Genomic DNA, 25379 nt, shown 5'->3' with positions numbered 1-25379 from the left:
GAATCTATGACATTCTTATTTTCTAAGATATTAATAATATCAGCAATTTTAGCGACATTAGCAATTTAGCACCAACGAAAAATTAGTAGTGTCTAAATTTCAGAAATATATCAGCAATTGGTCACCGTCAGCAGTTGAGCACCGTCACCCGCTGAATACCGTCAGTAATTGTGCACCGTCAGCAATAGAACATTATCGGCAGTTAAACGCTGTCATCAATTAGGCACTATCAATGATTGTGCGTTGCCAATAGTTGAACACTTTCAGCAGTTGGACACCGACAGCAATTGAGCACCAACAGCAGGTCGACACTGTCAGCAGTTAGACCCTCTCAGCAAACACTGTCAGCAGTCAAACACTGTCAGCGGCCGACCACCGCCAGTGGACAAACACCGTCAGTGGTCAAGCACCGCCAGCAATCGAATAATATCTGCAGTTTAGCAATGATAGCAGTTGAATACTATCAACAGTTAAGCACCAACAGCAGTTGGACACCAGCAGCAGATATTATCTAATATAGAAAACTGTCAACAGCTGGACCCAGTCAGTAGATGAACACCGTCGACAGTCAAACACTGTCAATAGCCAGACAGTTTCAATAATTGAACGATATCATTAATTAAACAATTTCAACATTTGAACAGTGACAAGATTTGAGAAATTTCGGCAGTTAAACAGTGTCTATAGTCATGCGATTTCAAAAGTTTAAGCAGTTTTAACAATTAAGCGACTCCCACAATAGAGCGATTTCATCAGTTGAACTGTTCCATCAGTTGAATGATTTCATCGGCTGAACAATTTCAGCAATTGAGCGATTTCAGCAATTGAGCGAATTCAACAGGTGAGCGAGTTCAACAAATGAACGAGTTCAACATTGAGCGAGTTCAACAAGTGAGCGGGTTCAACAAGTTAGCGGGTTCAACAATTGAACGAGTTCAACAATTGGGCAAATTCAACAGTTGGGCGAGTTTCAGCAATTGGGCAAGTTCAGCAATTGGGCGAATTCAGCAATTAGGCGAGTTCAGCAATTAGGCGAGTTCAGCAATAGAGCGATTTCAGCATTAATGCATTTTCAGCAATAGAGCATTTTCAGCAATAGAGCAGTTTCAGCAATCAATCAATTTCAGCAACTGAGCGATTTCCGCAATTATGCAATTTCGGCAGTTGAGCGATCTCAACACTTGAGCAATTCCAGCAATTGAGCAGTTTCAGCGATTGAGCAGTTTCAGCGATTGAGCAGTTTCAGCGATTGAGCAGTTTCAGCAATTGAGCAGTTTCACCAATTGAGCAGTTTCACCAATTGAGCATTTTCAGCAATTGTGCAGTTTCAGCACCTGAGCACTTTCAGCAATTGAGCACTTTCAGCAATTGAGCAGTTTCAGCAAATGAGCGATTTTAGCAAATGAGCGATTTTAGCAAATGAGCGATTTCAGCAAATGAGCGATTTCAGCAAATGGACGATTTCAGCAATTAAGCGATTTCAGGATTTGAGCGTTTTCAGTAACTGAGCGATTTTGAACAATGCCAGCTTTTGAACCCTGTCAACAGTTGAACCATATTAGTGGATTTCATCACGTCAACCAGATCTTCAGTTACAAAATGTCAACAGCTGGTTAATGATAATAATTAAGCAGTAGCTATAATAGTTGAGCGATGTCTGCAGTTTAACAATTAAGCGATATCAACAGTCAAGTGATACTAACATTTAGGCGATATCTGCGATTAAACGTTGTTAACCATTAAGCGATATCAATAGTTAATAGTCAAAATAGCAATGATTGCATAATATTTGCAGTTTTGCATTGCTGGTGAGTCTACATTTAGTATCAGTAGTTCAAATCGCATCGGTTCAACAATGCCAGCATTTCTCTGTTCACAATAGAAACTAAACTAAAATAATAGTATTAGCAATATTAGTATTCTCCTGGATACTGATGTCAATTGCAGAATTAGTTTATAGATGTTACTGATGGCATTAAATCTGTGATGCCTGCGATGCCTGCGATGCCTGTGATATCTAAGATAACAGTCAATATAGTATTCATAACTTTGTCATAACTTTGTCGGCCACATGAAGAAGTCAACTTCACCAAATAGCAAATAGTTCTCTGATAGATTTACTGAGTTGAAAGTGCTATCTGGAGGCATCTAAATCAGCAGCAGGAGCCTGTCTCACCAGTTGCTCAAGTCCTTATCCACATCTAAAGTACATCGAGGCCATCCACACCAGCATAGTTAACAAGCCCGACAGATCAGGCAGCCTTCACTCACCGCCCGCCCGAAGTCCAGCGTCCTCACTCCATGTGCTCTCTGCCGAATCCCCACAGGGCCTCCAAAGGATCCCTCAGACACCTCTGCCACCGCATCCGAGAAACATCAACACCAACACTGACGAGGGCCAACGGAAGCCGTCAGGGGGCGGCGGGAGCCGGCGGGAACCGGCGGGATCCGGCCAGCAGCGACGGAACAGCGGCAGCGGCAGTAGCGGTAACGGCAATGGCGGTGGTGGTAGTAATGATGATACTGGTACGGTGATGGTATAGTGATGGTACGGTGATGGTACGGTGATGGTACCACTATACTACAGCAGCGGTAGTGTTGGTAGCGATAGCGCCAGTGTTGATAGCGGTAGCGGTAGCGGCAGCGGTGGTATCGATGATAGCAGCAGTGGCGGTAGCAGCAGCAGCAGCTATTTCAAAAAAGTCCAGCCCAAGTCACTGCCAGAGCTCGGAGCACGTCTAGCACGCTCCCTCTTCCTCCATGCTCAGCCACTTCCTCTGACACTTTTTGAGCACCATCGATACATAAGGAGGGATATGATCACCATTCGAAATGGGCTGAACACTCCCCCCCAGTTTGGTTAGCTCCAGAACTCTCGAACAGTGTGAAAGTTCAGAGTTGAATAACGAACCCCCATCGAAGTCTATGGGACCCGAACTAGCACAATTAAACGTGCCCAATTTGACTTAGATGCAAGTAATTGGACATACAATGGGGATAGGGGTCCGGGTACGTCCTGGGGGACATGTATCAATGAAAAAAAGTTTGTAAAAAACATAATTTTTAAAGGTTCAGTGATATTAATCATGCTTAAAGTAAAACAATAAAAATGAAAAATTCCTTTAAATATAGTGCCTGGGGGGTCCTCTTAGCCTGCCTGTAAAGTGGCGTATATGTACCATGTATAGAACCTGCTGCAGCAAAACTGACATAGTTAAAGAAAAATAAAATGAGTAAAATCCCATTTAAATTCACTCGCGGTTGCTGGTACCCGGCTATTTAAAAAAAGAAAGAAAGAAAAAAAGGTGTGGGCCCCCCCCCCCCCCCCCCCCCAGGCCTTACCAGGCCCAAAATTTTAAAAAACAGTGTGGGGTCCCTCCTCAAAATCCATACCAGACCCTTATCTGAGCATGCAGCCTGGCAGACCAGTAAAGGGGGGGGGACAAGCAAGCACCCCCCTCCTGAACCATACCAGGCCACATACCCTCAACATGGCAGGGGGTGCTTTGGAGCATGTTGAAGGGGACAAGGGTCTCTTTCCCCCACAAACCTGGGCTGTGAATGAATAAATGAATGAAATACTTGTATAGCGCACAATGCGAACTGAATGGCCTCTAGGCGCTGGGCTGTGGTTGTTGGGGTCTGCTTATCGCAATCTGGAAGCAAGGGGGGCCTCCAGATCCCAACCCCCCTCATTATACCCCTACCCATTCACCGAAAAAAAGGGTCAAGAATAAATAAAAACCGTAGACAGGTTTTTAACAAGTCCTTTATTAAAAAAAACAATGTCCCTTGATGTAGAGCCGTCGCCCACCGCCACCACCGAAACCCAAAAAACGCTCCGTCGTACATGAAGGCTGACTGCCTACTGTTTGACGGTTCTAATAGGTAAGGGGCGGAGCCACCCGGTGACCTGTGCCTGGGGGGGTCCCCTTAGTCTGCCTGTAAAGTGGTGTATCTGTACCATGTATAGAACCTACTGCAGCAAAACTGACAATAATTAAAGAAAAAAAATTGTCAAATTTAATTTTCATTTCATAAATTGACTGGTGGCCCCACCCCATTGTGACATCACTGATCGATGCATGCTGGACCTGGTATGGAGGGGGGACCCCATAGCATTTTTTTTTTCTTTTCACTTTTTTATTGCCGACAATGCTGACAGCTGATGACTCAACGGTTGTTAAGGATGCCGCGGTCGGCTTCCTGGCTCCACTCCTTAACAACCAGCTATTCACTGTGTCCTGATTGAAGAAAGCTTTGCCCAATTAGGGCTTAGAATGCTCTGTGTAGCCTGAATTCGGGTGTTCACCGAATGGGGCCAAACCTTTCGCCCAACTCTAATTTGTATCTGTACATTATCTGCATTGTTACCATTGATGCCATTTTTATTATATATTCAGAGTGGAAACCTGAGAGATCCTAAAGTTGAGGTTAAAGAAGAGATAAAAGAGGAGGATGATGAGGATGGGGTGATGGAGGAAGAACACAAAGATCTGTACCAGGACACCATGGAGGAGTCATCCAGATACAGAAACCCACCAGAGAGATGTCCCCGTCCTCTGTATTCCCGGAATTTCACACTGGAAGATCACAACTACACGAAACATCATCAGGTAGATGAGGAACAATTATTGGTAGTTATACATTATACACAGCATGTGTGTTACAATAAATGTATTATAATATATTGCAGAGTGGAGATCTCTGGAATGATAATATTGATGTTAAAGAAGAGTATAAAGAGGAGGATGAGGAGTATGGAGTGATGGAGGAGTTTTCAGAAGGACACAAGGATATGATGGAGCCACCAAATACCAGGAACCCACCAGAGAGATGTCCCCGTCCTCTGTATTCCCGGGATTCCACACAGGAAGGTCACACCATCCCCCACTGTTACAAGGTTGGTGGGATGGAGCATCTTCTACATGGACTTGTGGAGAGGATGTGTGGATTTTTTTAATGTGATGTCACAATAATAAATCTTCTATCTTACAGATGATATTCTCTCTCATTTTCTTGGTTTAGAGTGGAGATCCAATGGATATAGAATTTGAGGTGAAATCAGAAGAAGAAGAGAGGTATGTGAGGGATGATCAGCAGTCTATGGAGGAGGATGGAATAACGGGGACATTTATAGAGGAGGACACTCCTACAGAGATCAGCACAGGTGGGTCATTAACACTAAATCCATTCCTCCACCCATACTGCTCACTGATTGGTCCAGAGTAGGGCGGGGGCTGGGTGATATCAGCCTGTAATCCCCTGGTCACTTTCCTGAGCTGTGTTCCCCGTCCTGTATTCCTGGATTTCTCTCTGATAATCTTCCTTCTCTGTGCTGCCGACACATTTTATATATCTAGACTGGATTTATGGAGATTCTGGGGATCAGCTGGCAGAAAAATGTTGATTTTCATCATAGATGTTGCTAAACATAAACCATTTATATTGTACATTACATACTCCTGACTTCTGCTCTCTCCCCTCCACCCACTGCTATATATACACATAATATGTATTCTCTTTTGTTACACCCATTTCCTACCAGCTGGACATTTTATATATGATGATTTGATTGGAGCACAGACTTTTACATGTTGATAATTGTCACGGTACTACTTACAGCGAACCCTCAGGCGAGCAGGTGACACGGGATCCCCCAGGGCGTGGAATCTAAGAGTCAGCCGGTGTTCTGCCAGGGACCTTCTCGCGAAGGTTTGGACTTAGCTGCGTGCTGACCCCAGGTCACGCCCCCCCGGGTTCACCCTGCTCGCTAGGGGAAGTACCAGAAGACACTGTAGACAAGGTTGGATGGATGAAGCAAGGAAAGCCAGGTAGTGAGCCAAGGTCAGGGCGGGCTGCAGACAATTGTAATCAGAACAAGCCGGGTTGGTACACAGAAGATCAGTTCACGAGAAGTCAGGTAAAACAGGTTACACAGGGGAGCTTCAGAAACAAACGTTGCTCAAGCAATGGTAGCTAGTTAGGAAGGGATTTAAATAGAGAAGCACATGAGGGGCTGGACAGGAAGTAGCAGGAAGGAAACATATATTAGGCAACAGGTGAAGGGCGGCGACACCCATAGCTGGAGAGTGCACAGAACTGAACACCAGACAGTGGACAACAGATGCCAGCCGACCCACTGCAGTAAAGGTGAGACACAGATCAGCTCCGCAGCTGATCAGTGACAGTACCCCCCCCTCTTACGAGGCCTCCCTACACGTCTGGGGGCTGGCTTGGAGGGAAATTTCTGATGGAAACTGGTCACCAGACGTGGGGCACAGACATCAGTGGCAGTGACCCAAGACCTCTCCTCCGGACCATAGCCCTTCCGATCAATGAGATAGAATAACTTTCCCCCGGGAGTACTTGGAGTCCAATATTACTTTAATCTCATACTGATCCATGGTATCACCCACAGGAGCGGGGTGAGAAGAAGGGCGAGAGAAGCAATTGAGGACCAGTGGCCTGAGCAGGGAGACATGGAAGGTGTTGGGTATCCTGAGATGAGAGGGTAGACGGAGCTTGAAAGCCACTGGATTGATCTGGCGGAGAATAGGAAATGGACCAATGAAGCGAGGGGCAAATTTCATTGAGGGTACCCGGAGTCGGATGTGCTTGGTAGAGAGCCAAACTCTATCGCCAGGCAGGAACTTAGGAGCCGGACAGCGATGACGATCTGCTGCTGTTTTATGCTTGGAAGCAGCTAGATGAAGATTCTCCGAGACTTCTTTCCAGATTGAGTTGAAGGACCTTTGGGTCTCGGCTGCTGCTGGTACCACAGGAGAAATGGGAACAGGAAAGGGAACAGAAGGATGCTGCCCATAAACTGTGAAGAAAGGAGATTTCCCAGAAATGGCATTGGCGTGATGGTTTAAGGCAAACTCTGCCCAGGGCAAAAGGTCCACCCAGTCATCTTGGTGGGCTGAAATGAAGGCACGGAGAAAACGTTCTACATTTTGATTGGCACGTTCCGTTTGCCCATTGGACTGGGGATGAAAGGCAGATGAAAAATCCAATTTAATCCCAAAGGAGCTGGCCAAGGCTCTCCAAAACCGGGCAGTAAATTGAACTCCTCTGTCAGAGACGATATGGGAAGGCATCCCATGAAGATGAAAGATCTCCTTAATGAAAGTTGTGGCAAGACTGGGAGCAGAAGGTAGGCCTGGGAGAGGAATCAAGTGACACATTTTGGAGAACCGATCCACCACTACCCAGATGACTGTAGAACCTGTTGAGGGAGGCAGATCTGATATAAAGTCCATGGCAATACAACGCCAAGGTACATCGGGCACTGGTAAGGGCAAAAGCAACCCAGCAGGGGCGGACGTGGAAGATTTGGAAAGTACACAAACCGAACAAGCTTGAACGTATTCCTTGACATCCTTATGAAGAGAAGGCCACCAATAATGACGCTGAAGAAGGTCACAAGTACGAGGAATGCCAGGATGTCCAGAGAACTTGGAGTCATGTGACCAGGCAAGGAGTTTGGGACGAAGTGCAGGGGCTACAAAAGTTTTACCAGGAGGAGGCTGAGTAGACTGGAGCTGAGTGATGGCTAGAATACGATGCGGAGGAATGATGGGACCAGGATCTAGGTGATTCTCAGAATCATTGACATCAAACGACCTGGACAGGGCATCGGCTCGAAGGTTCTTGGGACCAGGACGGAAAGTAATGTTAAAATTAAAGCGGGCGAAAAAGAGGGCCCAGCGAGCTTGACGTGGGTTCAAGCGTTTCGCGGAATGTAAATACTGCAGATTTTTATGATCAGTATAGATGGCAATACAATGGGGAGAACCCTCTAGAAGATGTCGCCATTCTTGAAGAGCTAGTTTAATGGCGAGTAGCTCACGGTCCCCAATGATATAGTTTTTCTCAGCATCAGAAAACTTCTTGGAAAAGAATCCACAAGGTTGAGACTTGCCCTGCTGAGCTTGAAGTAGGACGGCCCTGACTCCTACAGAAGAGGCATCAACCTCCAAAGAAAAGGGTTTAGTAATGTCCGGGCGTAGAAGAATAGGGGCGGAGAGGAAGGCTGCCTTGAGTTTGCGGAAAGCTTCAATGGCTTCAGGGGACCAGAGCCGAGCATTTACACCTTTTGCGTGTGAGCGATGTAATAGGAACCACCAAGGTGGAGTAGTTACGAACGAATTGGCGGTAGTAATTGGTGAAGCCCAAAAAGCGTTGGGTGGCTTTAAGACCAGAGGGCTGAGGCCACTCGGAGATGGATCGAAGTTTGGCTGGGTCCATGAGGAGACCTTGTGATGAGATTATATAGCCCAGGAATGGAACTTGTTTTTGTTCAAATAGACACTTCTCCAATTTAGCATATAGACAATTGTCCCGTAGGCGCTGTAGCACAGTTTTTACATGAAGACGATGGGTAGGTAAGTCTGGCGAGAAAATTTGAATATCATCCAGATATACGATAACACAGACATACAGAAGGTCGCGAAAGATCTCGTTAACAAAATTTTGGAAGACCGCTGGGGCACTGCATAAGCCGAAGGGCATCACCAGATACCTATAATGTCCATCCCTGGTGTTAAAGGCGGTCATCCATTCGTCTCCTTCCCGGATTCATATTAAATTGTAGGCCCCTCTAAGCCCCTGTACACACGGTCGGAGATTTCGACAACCAAATCCGTCTGATTTTCTCCGTCGGATTTTCTCCGTCGGATCTTGTCCGAAACTGTTGCATACACACGGTCGGGCTAAGTTGTCGAAAAATCCGATCTTTCAGAACGTGATGACGTAATTTCGTTACGATGGGACTACATTCAGGCTAGTAGCCAATAGCTTTGGTGTAGGAATTTGATCTGAGCATGCGTGGCACTTGGTCCGATCAAAATTCTCTACACGTGATCGGAGTATGTCCGATCGAACCAGTTGGTCGGAAAATATTTCCAACAAGTTGGAAAATTGGGTCCAACGGATATTCCGACGGAATCAGTCCGATGCATACCACACACAGTCGGATTATCTGACGACGCGGTCCGATAGGACACATTCCAACGGATTCTCCGACCGTGTGTACAAGGGCTTAGATTTCCTGATGAAACCCTTTTGTAGGTTTTCCCGAATGTATTCAGACATGGCTTGTGTCTCGGGGATAGATAGAGGGTAGACTCGGCCACGGGGAGGAGCGGTCCCAGGTAAAAGCTCAATGCAGCAGTCAAAGTCTCTATGAGGAGGAAGGCGATCGGCGGCCTTTTTGCAGAAAACATCTCGGAAGGACTGATATTGGGCAGGCAACATGGGCGTTGTGGAGGTCTCAGCAAGAGGAATGGAAGGAGGAGGTAGCACCTTGGAAATACATTGTTGTTGGCATGGAGGACTCCAAGCCAATACTTGTCCAGAATTCCAGTCAAGATATGGGGAGTGTTTCTGCAACCATGGAAGGCCCAGGATGATGGGACTGGAGGATTTAGGCAATATTAGGAAAGAGATCTCCTCTCTATGCAAAGCCCCAGTGCGTAACTCTATAGGAGAGGTTTTAAACCGGATTGGACTCATAGGCAAGAAGGAGCCGTCTACTGCGGTCACGGAGAGGGGTATAGCCAAGGCAACAAAGGCGATGCCCAACTCGGAAGCTAAAGATTGTTCAATGAAATTCCCGGCAGCACCAGAATCCACGTATGCAGAGAGTTGATAGGCATTCTGAGCCCAGCGGTTAGCCACGGGAAGGGTGAAACGAGAAAAATTAACGGATCGGTCTAGATCACCTCCCTCCGAATGAGATAGACCCTGGAGTTTTCCCGGACGGACTGGACAGGAGTTCAAAAGATGTCCTTTATCGCCACAGTAAAGGCACAAACCCAGTCCCATGCGTCGGCCACGCTCCTCGGGAGTGAGGCGGGTTCGCCCAAGCTGCATAGGTTCTTCCAACACGTGAGAGGTCGAAGACGGAGAGGATTGCACCGATCTATGGACTACCTGTGCTGGACAGCCAGCCGGGGGGATGACTGGATCTGGATTTCTCCAGAGCCCGCTCCTGGAAGCGAATGTCAGTTTGAATGCTCAATGCGATTAAGTCCATCCAATGTGGTGGGAATGGCGCGTCCAGCGAGTTCATCCTTGACACGGTCAGATAGGCCTTGCCAGAAGGTAGCAGTAAGGGCCTCATTATTCCATTGGAGTTCAGCGGCCAGCGTACGGAATCGAACTGCGTATTGGCCGACTGTCATTTCTTGCTGACGAAGACGAAGGAGGGCCCCAGCAGACGAAGACGCTCTGCCGGGCTCATCAAAAGTTTTCCCGAAATGCATCCAAAAAGAGCTGGAGGTCAGAGGTGATAGGAGCGTGTGATTCCTAGAGTGGAGAGGCCCAAGCTAAGGCATCATCGGAGAGGAGAGAGATGATGTATGCGACTTTGGTGCGATCAGTAGGAAAATGGTGGCTGGAAAGTTCGAAGGGGATGGAACACTGATTGATGAAGCCCCGACAAGCCTTAGGATCACCGGAGAACCGAGGTGGCGACGGCAGATGCAGGCAGGGATTGCCAGGTGCAGCAGGTAAAACCGGAGGAACAGAAGCAGGAGCCGGAACGGGAGGAGCTGAAGTTGCAGCGAGTTGCAGACGATCCAGACGAGAGGCAAGATCCTGGAGAACCAGCATTATTTGCTCTTGATTAGCTTGCTGGGAGTTAAGTCTCTGAACTAGATGTTGCATTGGATCCTCGGTCAATGGCCGATTCTCAGAGACGCTCATGGCTTGAGCAAACTGTCACGGTACTACTTACAGCAAACCCTCGGGCGAGCAGGTGACACGGGATCCCCCAGGGCGTGGAATCTAAGAGTCAGCCGGTGTTCTGCCAGGGACCCTCTCACGAAGGTTTGGACTTAGCTGCGTGCTGACCCCAGGTCACGACCCCCCGGTTCACCCTGCTCGCTAGGGAAGTACCAGAAGACACTGTAGACAAGGATGGATGGATGAAGCAAAGGAAAGCCAGGTAGTGAGCCAAGGTCAGGGCGGGCTGCAGACAACGTAATCAAAACAAGCCGGGTCGGTACACAGAAGATCAGATCACGAGAGGTCAGGTAAAACAGGTTACACAGGGGAGCTTCAGAAACAAACGTTGCTCAAGCAATGGTAGCTAGTTAGGAAGGGATTTAAATAGAGAAGCACATGAGGGGCTGGACAGGAAGTAGCAGGAAGGAAACATATATCAGGCAACAGGTGAAGGGCGGCGACACCCATAGCTGGAGAGTGCACAGAGCTGAACACCTGTCAGTGGACAACAGATACCAGCCGACCCACTGCAGTAAAGGTGAGACACAGATCAGCTCCGCAGCTGATCTGTGACAATAATAACATTGGAACCTTAAACAGAAAGTGATAATGAGGGAGGAGTCAGTAACCCAATGATGGGGGTCTTCAGGATCAGCCTGGTCTTTATCTTGGTTGGTTTAGGGGAACCAATCAGCTCATGTCTAGTAATAATCTTTGTATTTCTATTTTAGTAGATGGACGGGAGATGAGGAAAACCTCAGAGGATTGTCTCACTTTGTCTCCAGACTGTAAAGTAGAAGATGAGGACATCACACAGTATAGTCCAGGAGAAAACCCGACTACCTCAAATGTCCATCCGGCACCACACAGTGTAGATGGACCATCGTATTCCTCTTATCCCAAGGAACCTCAGACTGTGCGGGACGGTGCCGGACCATCGTATTCCTCTTATCCCGAGGAACCTCAGACTGTGCGGGACGGTGTCGGACCATCGTATTCCTCTTATCCCGAGGAACCTCAGACTGTGCGGGACGGTGTCGGACCATCGTATTCCTCTTATCCTGAGGAACCTCAGACTGTGCGGGACGGTGCCGGACCATCGTATTCCTCTTATCCCGAGGAACCTCAGACTGTGCGGGACGGTGTCGGACCATCGTATTCCTCTTATCCCGAGGACCCTCAGACTGTGCGGGACGGTGCCGGACCATCGTATTCCTCTTATCCCGAGGAACCTCAGACTGTGCGGGACGGTGCCGGACCACCGTATTCCTCTTATCCCGAGGAACCTCAGACTGTGCGGGACGGTGCCGGACCATCGTATTCCTCTTATCCCGAGGAACCTCAGACTGTGCGGGACGGTGTCGGACCATCGTATTCCTCTTATCCCGAGGACCCTCAGACTGTGCGGGACGGTGCCGGACCATCGTATTCCTCTTATCCTGAGGAACCTCAGACTGTGCGGGACGGTGCCGGACCATCGTATTCCTCTTATCCCGAGGAACCTCAGACTGTGCGGGACGGTGCCGGACCACCGTATTCCTCTTATCCCGAGGAACCTCAGACTGTGCGGGACGGTGCCGGACCATCGTATTCCTCTTATCCTGAGGAACCTCAGACTGTGCGGGACGGTGCCGGACCATCGTATTCCTCTTATCCTGAGGAACCTCAGACTGTGCGGGACGGTGCCGGACCATCGTATTCCTCTTATCCCGAGGAACCTCAGACTGTGCGGGACGGTGCCGGACCACCGTATTCCTCTTATCCTGAGGAACCTCAGACTGTGCGGGACAGTGCCGCCCTTCCAACACATAAGAGGCTTCCCTGTACTAAGTGTGGAAAGTGTTTCCATTCTAAATACTATCTTAATGTGCATAAAAGATCTCACACAGGAGAGAAGCCATATTCCTGTCCTGAGTGCGGGAAGGGTTTCAGTTTTAAAATCGGTCTTAATATTCATATAAAATCTCACACAGGGGAGAAGCTGTATTCCTGTCTTGAGTGCGGGAAAGGTTTTTCAAAGAAGTCTCGTCTTTCCCAGCATCAGAGATTTCACACGGGGCAAAAAACATATTTCTGTTCCGAGTGTGGAAAATGTTTTTCACAGAAGTCTCACCTTTTTAGACATCAGAGATCTCACACGGGGGAAAAACCATATTTTTGTTCTGAGTGCGGGAATTTTTTTTCCATGAAATCCGATCTCACCAGACACCAAAGGTCTCACACAGGGGAGAAGCCGTATTCTTGTCCTGAGTGCGGCAAACATTTCACAGAAAGAAGCACCCTTAATATCCATAAAAGAACTCACACGGGGGAGAAGCCCTATTCCTGTTCTGGGTGCGGAAAATGTTTTTCACAGAAGTCCAGTCTTTACACACATCAGAGACGTTTGTTCGGGAAATGTGTTCTAGAGAGATCAGATCTTGTCAGACATGGGAAATCTCACAGGGAAAAGAAGCCCTATTCCTGTCCTGAATGTGGGAAATGTTTTACACAGAAGTCCAGTCTTAGCTGTCATCAGAGATCTCACACGGGGGAGAAACCGTATTCCTGCCTTGAGTGCGGGAAATGTTTTGCTCAGAAGTCCAATCTTTCCGTACATCAGAGAACTCACACGGGGGAGAAACCTTATTCCTGCCTTGAGTGCGGGAAATGTTTTTCACAGAAGTCCTATCTTTCCGTACATCAAAGATGTCACACAGGAGAGAAGCCGTATTCCTGTCCTGTGTGCGGGAAATGTTGTTCACAGAAATCCAGTCTTTTGAACCATCAGATAAATTCCTGCGGGAAAAGTTTTGCAGAGAAATCAGAGCTTGTCACACATCGGAGATGTCACACGGGGGAGAAGCCGTATTCCTGTCCTGAGTGCGGGAAATGTTATTCACAGAAGTGCAATCTTCAAAAACATCAGAAATTGCACACGATGGAGAAGCAACTTTTCTGTAATGAGTGCGGGATTTGTTTTTCAAAGAAGTCCGATCTGTACAGACACCAGAGACTGCACATGGTGGTGAAGTCATTTTCCTGTCCTGAGTGAGGAAAATGTTCCTCGCTGAAGTCCGGTCTTCCTGTACATCAGGTGGTCCCACACAACCCTGGAGGTGTATTAGTGAGTGCGGGAAATGTCTTGTATATGAATGTTGCTGGACATGTGGGGAAGAAGCACCCCCTGATATACACCTCAGATATACTCCATGGCTGATCTTCATCATGGAAGAAACAGTTGATAAGGAGATCAGAGATCACCAAAGACATGGATGAAGTGTTGTACCGTGTCGGCCATTGATAGCAGGAGAAAAATAAAAATGGAGTCATTACCTCTCATTGGCTGAGTACATTTTGTGGTGTAAACTCTTGCATGACGTCTGTTTTTTCAAGTCGTCCTTTGCGACGAAACACGTAAACCCACCACTTAAAAAGTGGTCCTCTAGGCCTTTTAAAATAAAAAATGGAGTCCTTACCTCTCATTGGCTGAGTACATTCTGTGGTATGGAGACTTAGAGGTCTATTATGAATAAGAAAATAAATAGTTAATGGAATGCGGCACAGGTCTGCCCAGCCGTGACGAATATTGTCCATATTTTATATAACTCAGTGATTTCCTATGATCATTGCCTCCATCTAGTGTCCATAATTCGGTATCACAATGTAGAGTCCCCCCTGGGTCTACTGAAGGTGAGTGTCATCTCTTGAGGCAGGGGGCGAGCTAGCATGTACCCCCGGGCTGAGTCCATGGTTATAATGGGGAGTTTTGAACAAAAATTGGGCGCCAGTCACTTATGATCTTTTCAAAGCTTTAACCACTTTCGGACCGGGCCTATTTTTTTAACTTGCTGTTTACAAGTTAAAATCATTTATTTTTTTGGCTAGAAAATTACTTAGAACCCCCAAACATTATATGTTTTTTTTTTCCAGACATCCTAGAAAATAAAATGGCGGTCGTTGCAATACTTTATGTCACACCTTATTCGCGCAGCGGTTTTACAAACGCAATTTTGTTTGAAAAAAATACACTTTTTGGAATAAAAAAAAACAGTAAAATTTGCCCAATTTGATTTTTATATTGTGAAAGATGATGTTACGCCGAGTAAATTGATACCCAACACGTCACGCTTCAAAATTTGCGCTCCGCTCGTGGAACGGCGACAAACTTTGACGCTTAAAAATCTTCATAGGCGACGTTTAATAGACTTCACATCTTACATTTACACTTAAATGCAATAAAAAAATGTAAAAAATTTCCCTTTCAGGCCATTGGGCGGAAGTGACGTTTGATGTCACTTCCGTCATCCAATGGCATAGAGTCGAGTTGGGGGGGGGGGGGGCCATCATTCCCTCACTTAACTTAGTGCCTCTGAGGAGAAAGGATCGGATTGTCTCTGCCGCTACCAACAGCTATCCGGTAAGCGTCTGAGACGACCGAAACGTGGCGGGAGGGGGGGTGGGCACCTCTCCCGCCGCCGATAAAAGTGATCTTGCGGCGTATCCGCCACTGAGACCACTTTTATTTTAGTGGACCGCCCGACATTTAAGAAAATACCGGGATCGTGGCAGCTATCTGCTGCCATAACCCCCGGTATTTGACGTCAAAGTACTGGCGTATATATAGACGGCGGGCGGTCCTGAAGTCGTTAATGGAGAACGTGGAAGGAAGTAGTAGGAGAAAGGGTTGGGGGTCTCCCGATACCAGCAGCAGATCACTTATGGACTCCTTGGATCCAGAAAAAGTACAGCTTCGCATTAGTAGAACCTTTAAGCCGACCCGGCGATACTTCAAGCAGGTTTTCAGATGTAGAACAAAATTCGGCTTCACAGTGTTGGAAACTATAAGCCGACCCGTCGACACTGTAAGCAGGTTTTAGATGTAGGCGCCTCCTTCAAACGAGTCACCAGGCCCTTCCCGAAGACCAGCCTGCATCCTGGCTCTCTCCACCATGGGTCCTCCCCCTAGATCTTCTCTATTTGGTTTGGTTTCCTCTACCCTGGACAATACAGCCTAAGGACCACCTCCAGGATTAGTAGGCCCCAGACAGGCTTCTAGGCCTACTTGCAGAGCTCACTTCAGCAGCACATCCCCAGGCCAGGAGGGCCTGAGGCAAGAGATTGAGCACATGGCCCAGCCCAAATATATATATATATATCCTCTCCCAGAACGCACCACTGGTCAAGGACCTCCTACTGGGCTGACTGGAAGAAAAATGAATATTGATTATTGAATATTCAGCTCGGTTGAATATAACTCAACCTAGTTGTACTTCTCATAGTGGCCTGTGGCACCAGTGACTCCAACTGGCGACAGTGAGAAACGTACAACCTAATTGAGTTTAGGGAAAGACCAGATAAGCTGTACAATCAATCTGAGATGCCTACAGCCCCAGCCCGAAACTACATTTATATTATAACCCCAGTTCCGGACCAGGGGGCTACAACAATCCTTTTATAGATGGAGGAATTTCAGGAAAAATACTTCATTATGGCCACTAGATGGAGCTGACAATCATAGGAGATAACTCTGCTAATTACAATACGGCCAGAATTGATCGCATTTGGGCTAAAGCTTGTCACAGTCGTCCAACAAATCTTCTGTACATTGACCCCTTGGTTCCCGTCATCGGGCATGGTTTCCTACAAGTCCCGGAGATATTCTACCCATACACTTATGACTACAGTAGATATCGAAGAACATAAACCAACCACTGATTCAAAACCAAAATACTGAATTTGGACGTTCGTGCAATCTACATTTCGTATGTAGGCGCCCGTGACATGGCGTTTATGTTCATGGGGACTAAAAAATTTGGAGGGGGGGGGTAACTTTAATGTTTGCTTTATTTTACGTCACCCGGGGGGGAGAGACAGAGCCGAGGGGTCACATGATCGCATTGTAATATAAAATGAAATAGTTCAACTTACCACCATAATGCAGAATCAGTGGGAGTCCTGAGCGTGTCCCTTGCCACATCGCCTGCCACCAGATGCAGCTTGTCCCTTGCCACATCGCCTGCCACCAGATGCAGCTTGTCCCTCGCCACATCGCCTGCCACCAGATGCAGCTTGTCCCTTGCCACATCGCCTGCCACCAGATGCAGCTTGTCCCTTGCCACATCGCCTGCCACCAGATGCAGCTTGTCCCTTGCCACATCGCCTGCCACCAGATGCAGCTTGTCCCTTGCCACATCGCCTGCCACCAGATGCAGCTTGTCCCTCGCCACATCGCCTGCCACCAGATGCAGCTTGTCCCTCGCCACATCGCCTGCCACCAGATGCAGCTTGTCCCTCGCCACATCGCCTGCCACCAGATGCAGCTTGTCCCTTGCCACATCGCCTGCCACCAGATGCAGCTTGTCCCTTTCCACATCGCCTGCCACCAGATGAAGCTTGTTCCTCACCACATCTCCTGCCACCATATGCAGCTTGTCCCTCGCCACATCGCCTGCCACCAGATGCAGCTTGTCCCTTTCCACATCGCCTGCCACCAGATGCAGTTTGTCCCTCGCCACATCTCCTGCCACCATATGCAGCTTGTCCCTCGCCACATCGCCTGCCACCAGATGCAGCTTGTCCCTTGCCACATCGCCTGCCACCAGATGCAGCTTGTCCCTCGCCACATCGCCTGCCACCAGATGCAGCTTGTCCCTCGCCACATCGCTTACCACCAGATGCAGCTTGTCCCTTGCTACATCTCCTGCCACCAGATGCAGCTTGTCCCTTGCCACATCTCCTGCCACCAGATGCAGCTTGTCCCTTGCCACATCGCCTGCCACCAGATGCAGCTTGTCCCTTGCCACATCTCCTGCCACCAGATGCAGCTTGTCCCTTGCCACATCGCCTGCCACCAGATGCAGCTTGTCCCTTGCCACATCTCCTGCCACCAGATGCAGCTTGTCCCTTGCCACATCGCCTACCACCAGATGCAGCTTGTCCCTTGCCACATCGCCTGCCACCAGATGCAGCTTGTCCCTTGCCACATCGCCTGCCACCAGATGCAGCTTGTCCCTTGCCACATCTCCTGCCACCAGATGCAACTTGTCCCTTGCCACATCTCCTGGCACCAGATGCAGCTTGTCCCTTGCCACATCGCCTGCCACCAGATACAGCTTGTCCCTCGCCACATCACCTGCCACCAGATGCAGCTTGTCCCTCGCCACATCGCCTGCCACCAGATGCAGCTTGTCCCTCGCCACATCGCCTGCCACCAGATGCAGCTTGTCCCTCGCCACATCGCCTGGCAACAGATGCAGCTTGTCCCTTGCCACATTGCCTGCCACCAGATGCAGCTTGTCCCTTGCCACATCGCCTGCCACCAGATGCAGTTTGTCCCTTGCCACATCGCCTGCCACCAGATGCAGCTTGTCCCTTGCCACATCGCCTGCCACCAGATGCAGTTTGTCCCTTGCCACATCGCCTGCCACCAGATACAGCTTGTCCCTTGCCACATCTCCTGCCACCAGATGCAACTTGTCCCTTGCCACATCTCCTGGCACCAGATGCAGCTTGTCCCTTGCCACATCGCCTGGCACCAGATGCAGCTTGTCCCTTGCCACATCGCCTGGCACCAGATGCAGCTTGTCCCTTGCCACATCGCCTGGCACCAGATGCAGCTTGTCACTTGCCACATTGCCTGCCACCAGATGCAGCTTGTCCCTTTCCACATCGCCTGCCACCAGATGCAGCTTGTCCCTTGCCACATCGCCTGCCACCAGATGCAGCTTGTCCCTTGCCACATCGCCTGCCACCAGATGCAGCTTGTCCCTTGCCACATCGCCTGCCACCAGATGCAGCTTGTCCCTTGCCACATCGCCTGCCACCAGATGCAGCTTGTCCCTTGCCACATCTCCTGCCACCAGATGCAGCTTGTCCCTTGCCACATCGCCCGCCACCAGATGCAGCTTGTCCCTTGCCACATCGCCTGCCACCAGATGCAGCTTGTCCCTCGCCACATCGCCTGGCACCAGATGCAGCTTGTCCCTTGCCACATCGCCTGCCACCAGATGCAGCTTGTCCCTCGCCACATCGCCTGGCACCAGATGCAGCTTGTCCCTTTCCACATCTCCTGCCACCAGATGCAGCTTGTCCCTTGCCACATCGCCTACCACCAGATGCAGCTTGTCCCTTGCCACATCGCCTGCCACCAGATGCAGCTTGTCCCTTGACACATCGCCTGCCACCAGATGCAGCTTGTCCCTTGCCACATCTCCTGCCACCAGATGCAGCTTGTCCCTTGCCACATCGCCTACCACCAGATGCAGCTTGTCCCTTGCCACATTGCCTGCCACCAGATGCAGCTTGTCCCTTGCCACATCGCCTGCCACCAGATGCAGCTTGTCCCTTGCCACATCTCCTGCCACCAGATGCAACTTGTCCCTTGCCACATCTCCTGGCACCAGATGCAGCTTGTCCCTTGCACCTGCCACCAGATGCAGCTTGTCCCTCGCCACATCGCCTGGCACCAGATGCAGCTTGTCCCTTTCCACATCTCCTGCCACCAGATGCAGCTTGTCCCTTGCCACATCGCCTACCACCAGATGCAGCTTGTCCCTTGCCACATCGCCTGCCACCAGATGCAGCTTGTCCCTTGACACATCGCCTGCCACCAGATGCAGCTTGTCCCTTGCCACATCTCCTGCCACCAGATGCAGCTTGTCCCTTGCCACATCGCCTACCACCAGATGCATCTTGTCCCTTGCCACATCGCCTACCACCAGATGCAACTTGTCCCTTGCCACATCGCCTGCCACCAGATGCAGCTTGTCCCTTGCCACATCGCCTGCCACCAGATGCAGTTTGTCCCTCGCCACATCTCCTGCCACCATATGCAGCTTGTCCCTCGCCTCATCGCCTGCCACCAGATGCAGCTTGTCCCTTGCCACATCGCCTGCCACCAGATGCAGCTTGTCCCTTTCCACATCGCCTGCCACCAGATGCAGCTTGTCCCTTTCCACATCGCCTGCCACCAGATGCAGTTTGTCCCTCGCCACATCTCCTGCCACCATATGCAGCTTGTCCCTCGCCACATCGCCTGCCACCAGATGCAGCTTGTCCCTCGCCACATCGCCTGCCACCAGATGCAGCTTGTCCCTTTCCACATCGCCTGCCACCAGATGCAGTTTGTCCCTCGCCACATCTCCTGCCACCATATGCAGCTTGTCCCTCGCCACATCGCCTGCCACCAGATGCAGCTTGTCCCTTGCCACATCGCCTGCCACCAGATGCAGCTTGTCCCTCGCCACATCGCCTGCCACCAGATGCAGCTTGTCCCTCGCCACATCGCTTACCACCAGATGCAGCTTGTCCCTTGCTACATCTCCTGCCACCAGATGCAGCTTGTCCCTTGCCACATCTCCTGCCACCAGATGCAGCTTGTCCCTTGCCACATCGCCTGCCACCAGATGCAGCTTGTCCCTTGCCACATCTCCTGCCACCAGATGCAGCTTGTCCCTTGCCACATCGCCTGCCACCAGATGCAGCTTGTCCCTTGCCACATCTCCTGCCACCAGATGCAGCTTGTCCCTTGCCACATCGCCTACCACCAGATGCAGCTTGTCCCTTGCCACATCGCCTGCCACCAGATGCAGCTTGTCCCTTGCCACATCGCCTGCCACCAGATGCAGCTTGTCCCTTGCCACATCTCCTGCCACCAGATGCAACTTGTCCCTTGCCACATCTCCTGGCACCAGATGCAGCTTGTCCCTTGCCACATCGCCTGCCACCAGATACAGCTTGTCCCTCGCCACATCACCTGCCACCAGATGCAGCTTGTCCCTCGCCACATCGCCTGCCACCAGATGCAGCTTGTCCCTCGCCACATCGCCTGCCACCAGATGCAGCTTGTCCCTCGCCACATCGCCTGGCAACAGATGCAGCTTGTCCCTTGCCACATTGCCTGCCACCAGATGCAGCTTGTCCCTTGCCACATCGCCTGCCACCAGATGCAGTTTGTCCCTTGCCACATCGCCTGCCACCAGATGCAGCTTGTCCCTTGCCACATCGCCTGCCACCAGATGCAGCTTGTCCCTTGCCACATCGCCTGCCACCAGATGCAGTTTGTCCCTTGCCACATCGCCTGCCACCAGATACAGCTTGTCCCTTGCCACATCTCCTGCCACCAGATGCAACTTGTCCCTTGCCACATCTCCTGGCACCAGATGCAGCTTGTCCCTTGCCACATCGCCTGCCACCAGATGCAGCTTGTCCCTTGCCACATCTCCTGCCACCAGATGCAGCTTGTCCCTTGCCACATCGCCCGCCACCAGATGCAGCTTGTCCCTTGCCACATCGCCTGCCACCAGATGCAGCTTGTCCCTCGCCACATCGCCTGGCACCAGATGCAGCTTGTCCCTTGCCACATCGCCTGCCACCAGATGCAGCTTGTCCCTCGCCACATCGCCTGGCACCAGATGCAGCTTGTCCCTTTCCACATCTCCTGCCACCAGATGCAGCTTGTCCCTTGCCACATCGCCTACCACCAGATGCAGCTTGTCCCTTGCCACATCGCCTGCCACCAGATGCAGCTTGTCCCTTGACACCTCGCCTGCCACCAGATGCAGCTTGTCCCTTGCCACATCTCCTGCCACCAGATGCAGCTTGTCCCTTGCCACATCGCCTACCACCAGATGCAGCTTGTCCCTTGCCACATCGCCTGGCACCAGATGCAGCTTGTCCCTTTCCACATCTCCTGCCACCAGATGCAGCTTGTCCCTTGCCACATCGCCTACCACCAGATGCAGCTTGTCCCTTGCCACATCGCCTGCCACCAGATGCAGCTTGTCCCTTGCCACATCGCTTGGCTTCAGATGCAGCTTGTCCCTTGCCACATCGCCTGCCACCAGATGCAGCTTGTCCCTTGCCACATCGCCTGCCACCAGATGCAGCTTGTCCCTTGCCACATCTCCTGCCACCAGATGCAGCTTGTCCCTTGCCACATCGCCCGCCACCAGATGCAGCTTGTCCCTTGCCACATCGCCTGCCACCAGATGCAGCTTGTCCCTCGCCACATCGCCTGGCACCAGATGCAGCTTGTCCCTTTCCACATCTCCTGCCACCAGATGCAGCTTGTCCCTTGCCACATCGCCTACCACCAGATGCAGCTTGTCCCTTGCCACATCGCCTGCCACCAGATGCAGCTTGTCCCTTGCCACATCGCCTGCCACCAGATGCAGCTTGTCCCTTGCCACATCTCCTGCCACCAGATGCAGCTTGTCCCTTGCCAGATCGCCTACCACCAGATGCAGCTTGTCCCTTGCCACATCGCCTGCCACCAGATGCAGCTTGTCCCTTGCCACATCGCCTGCCACCAGATGCAGCTTGTCCCTTGCCACATCTCCTGCCACCAGATGCAACTTGTCCCTTGCCACATCTCCTGGCACCAGATGCAGCTTGTCCCTTGCACCTGCCACCAGATACAGCTTGTCCCTCGCCACATCACCTGCCACCAGATGCAGCTTGTCCCTCGTCACATCGCCTGCCACCAGATGCAGCTTGTCCCTCGCCACATCGCCTGGCAATAGATGCAGCTTGTCCCTTTCCACATCTCCTGCCACCAGATGCAGCTTGTCCCTTGCCACATCGCCTGCCACCAGATGCAGCTTGTCCCTCACCACATCGCCTGCCACCAGATGCAGCTTGTCCCTTGCCACATCGCCTGCCACCAGATGCAGCTTGTCCCTTGCCACATCGCCTGCCACCAGATGCAGCTTGTCCCTTGCCACATCGCCTGCCACGAGATGCAGCTTGTCCCTTGCCACATCACCTGCCACCAGATGCAGTTTGTCCCTTGCCACATCGCCTGCCACCAGATGCAGCTTGTCCTTTGCCACATCACCTGCCATCAGATGCAGGTTGTCCCTTGCCACATCGCCTGCCACCAGATGCAGCTTGTCCCTTGCCACATCACCTACCACCAGATGCAGCTTGTCCCTCGCCACATCGCCTGCCACCAGATGCAGCTTGTCCCTTGCCACATTGCCTGCCACCAGATGCAGCTTGTCCCTTGCCACATCGCTTGGCTTCAGATGCAGCTTGTCCCTTGCCACATCGCCTGCCACCAGATGCAGCTTGTTCCTTGCCACATCGCCTGCCACCAGATGCAGCTTGTCCCTTGCCACATCGCCTGCCACCAGATGCAGCTTGTCCCTTGCCACATCGCCTGCCACCAGATGCAGCTTGTCCCTTGCCACATCGCCTGCCACCAGATGCAGCTTGTCCCTTGCCACATCGCCTGCTACCAGATGCAGCTTGTCCCTTGCCACATCGCCTGCCACCAGATGCAGCTTGTCCCTTGCCACATCGCCTGCCACCAGATGCAGCTTGTCCCTTGCCACATCGCCTACCACCAGATGCAGCTTGTCCCTTGCCACATTGCCTGCCACCAGATGAAGCTTGTCCCTTGCCACATCGCCTGCCACCAGATGCAGTTTGTCCCTTGCCACATCGCCTGCCACCAGATGCAGCTTGTCCCTTGCCACATCTCCTGCCACCAGATGCAACTTGTCCCTTGCCACATCTCCTGGCACCAGATGCAGCTTGTCCCTTGCCACATCGCCTGGCACCAGATGCAGCTTGTCCCTTGCCACATCGCCTGCCACCAGATGCCGCTTGTCCCTTTCCACATCGCCTGCCGCCAGATGCAGCTTGTCCCTTGCCACATCGCCTGCCACCAGATGCAGCTTGTCCCTTTCCACATCGCCTGCCACCAGATGCAGCTTGTCCCTTGCCACATCACCTGCCACCAGATGCAGCTTGTCCCTTGCCACATCGCCCGCCACCAGATGCAGCTTGTCCCTTGCCACATCGCCTGCCACCAGATGCAGCTTGTCCCTTGCCACATCGCCTACCACCAGATGCAGCTTGTCCCTCGCCACATCGACTGCCACCAGATGCAGCTTGTCCCTTGCCACATCGCCTGCCACCAGATGCAGCTTATCCCTTGCCACATCGCCTGCCACCAGATGCAGCTTGTCCCTTGCCACATCTCCTGCCACCAGATGCAGCTTGTCCCTTGCCACATCGCCTACCACCAGATGCAGCTTGTCCCTTGCCACATCGCCTGCCACCAGATGCAGCTTGTCCCTTGCCACATCGCCTGCCACCAGATGCAGCTTGTACCTTGCCACATCTCCTGCCACCAGATGCAACTTGTCCCTTGCCACATCTCCTGGCACCAGATGCAGCTTGTCCCTTGCACCTGCCACCAGATACAGCTTGTCCCTCGCCACATCACCTGCCACCAGATGCAGCTTGTCCCTCGTCACATCGCCTGCCACCAGATGCAGCTTGTCCCTTGCCACATCTCCTGCCACCAGATGCAGCTTGACCCTCGCCACATCGCCTGGCAACAGATGCAGCTTGTCCCTTTCCACATCTCCTGCCACCAGATGCAGCTTGTCCCTTGCCACATCGCCTGCCACCAGATGCAGCTTGTCCCTCACCACATCGCCTGCCACCAGATGCAGTTTGTCCCTTGCCACATCGCCTGCCACCAGATGCAGTTTGTCCCTTGCCACATCACCTGCCACCAGATGCAGTTTGTCCCTTGCCACATCGCCTGCCACCAGATGCAGCTTGTCCCTTGCCACATCACCTGCCACCAGATGCAGCTTGTCCCTTGCCACATCGCCTGCCACCAGATGCAGCTTGTCCCTTGCCACATCTCCTGCCACCAGATGCAGCTTGTCCCTTGCCACATCGCCTGCCACCAGATGCAGCTTGTCCCTTGCCACATCGCCTGCCACCAGATGCAGCTTGTCCCTTGCCACATCGCTTGGCTTCAGATGCAGCTTGTCCCTTGCCACATCGCCTGCCACCAGAAGCAGCTTGTCCCTTGCCACATCTCCTGCCACCAGATGCAGCTTGTCCCTTGCCACATCGCCCGCCACCAGATGCAGCTTGTCCCTTGCCACATCGCCTGCCACCAGATGCAGCTTGTCCCTTGCCACATCGCCTGCCACCAGATGCAGCTTGTCCCTTGCCACATCTCCTGCCACCAGATGCAGCTTGTCCCTTGCCACATCGCCTACCACCAGATGCAGCTTGTCCCTTGCCACATCGCCTGCCACCAGATGCAGCTTGTCCCTTGCCACATCGCCTGCCACCAGATGCAGCTTGTCCCTTGCCACATCTCCTGCCACCAGATGCAACTTGTCCCTTGCCACATCTAATGGCACCAGATGCAGCTTGTCCCTTGCACCTGCCACCAGATACAGCTTGTCCCTCGCCACATCACCTGCCACCAGATGCAGCTTGTCCCTCGTCACATCGCCTGCCACCAGATGCAGCTTGTCCCTCGCCACATCGCCTGGCAACAGATGCAGCTTGTCCCTTTCCACATCTCCTGCCACCAGATGCAGCTTGTCCCTTGCCACATCGCCTGCCACCAGATGCAGCTTGTCCCTCACCACATCGCCTGCCTCCAGATGCAGCTTGTCCCTTGCCACATCGCCTGCCACCAGATGCAGCTTGTCCCTTGCCACATCGCCTGCCACCAGATGCAGCTTGTCCCTTGCCACATCGCCTGTCACGAGATGCAGCTTGTCCCTTGCCACATCACCTGCCACCAGATGCAGTTTGTCCCTTGCCACATCGCCTGCCACCAGATGCAGCTTGTCCTTTGCCACATCACCTGCCATCAGATGCAGCTTGTCCCTTGCCAC

The 25379-nt window shown here is 51.5% G+C and overlaps 2 protein-coding genes across 2 annotated transcripts in view; both read left to right on the top strand.

Moving 5' to 3' along the window:
• The first annotated feature begins 4379 nt into the window (after positions 1-4379).
• Positions 4380-8917, top strand: LOC143955439 (uncharacterized). The gene is made up of 3 exons (XM_077465486.1): positions 4380-4616; positions 4697-4903; positions 5029-8917. The coding sequence occupies exons 1-3, from the start codon at positions 4380-4382 to the stop codon at positions 5230-5232; spliced, it is 648 nt and encodes a 215-aa protein (XP_077321612.1). The 3' UTR covers positions 5233-8917.
• Positions 8918-9022: 105 nt separating this feature from the next.
• Positions 9023-25379, top strand: part of LOC143955438 (uncharacterized) — a 56594-nt gene continuing 40237 nt past the window's right edge. Inside the window, exon 1 of the mRNA XM_077465485.1 lies at positions 9023-13764. Coding sequence (XP_077321611.1) covers positions 11432-13764 — 2333 coding nt within the window. The 5' untranslated portion in view covers positions 9023-11431. The remainder of the gene's footprint in view (positions 13765-25379) is intronic.

This window comes from Lithobates pipiens, unplaced genomic scaffold (assembly GCF_037356315.1).
Source record: "Lithobates pipiens isolate NorthernLeopardFrog02 unplaced genomic scaffold, aLitPip1_a1.2 Scaffold_35, whole genome shotgun sequence".
Lineage (NCBI taxonomy): Eukaryota > Metazoa > Chordata > Amphibia > Anura > Ranidae > Lithobates > Lithobates pipiens.
This window is presented reverse-complemented; position numbering and strand designations above follow the sequence as displayed.

Excerpts from the sequence above, each read along its gene's own strand:
- LOC143955439 (XM_077465486.1), top strand. The coding sequence starts at position 4,380 with ATGCCATTTTTATTATATATTCAGAGTGGAAACCTGAGAGATCCTAAA. Across the intron at positions 4,617-4,696 it reads ACTACACGAAACATCATCAG|AGTGGAGATCTCTGGAATGA; the intron begins GTAGATGAGGAA and ends AATATATTGCAG. Across the intron at positions 4,904-5,028 it reads CCATCCCCCACTGTTACAAG|AGTGGAGATCCAATGGATAT; the intron begins GTTGGTGGGATG and ends TTCTTGGTTTAG.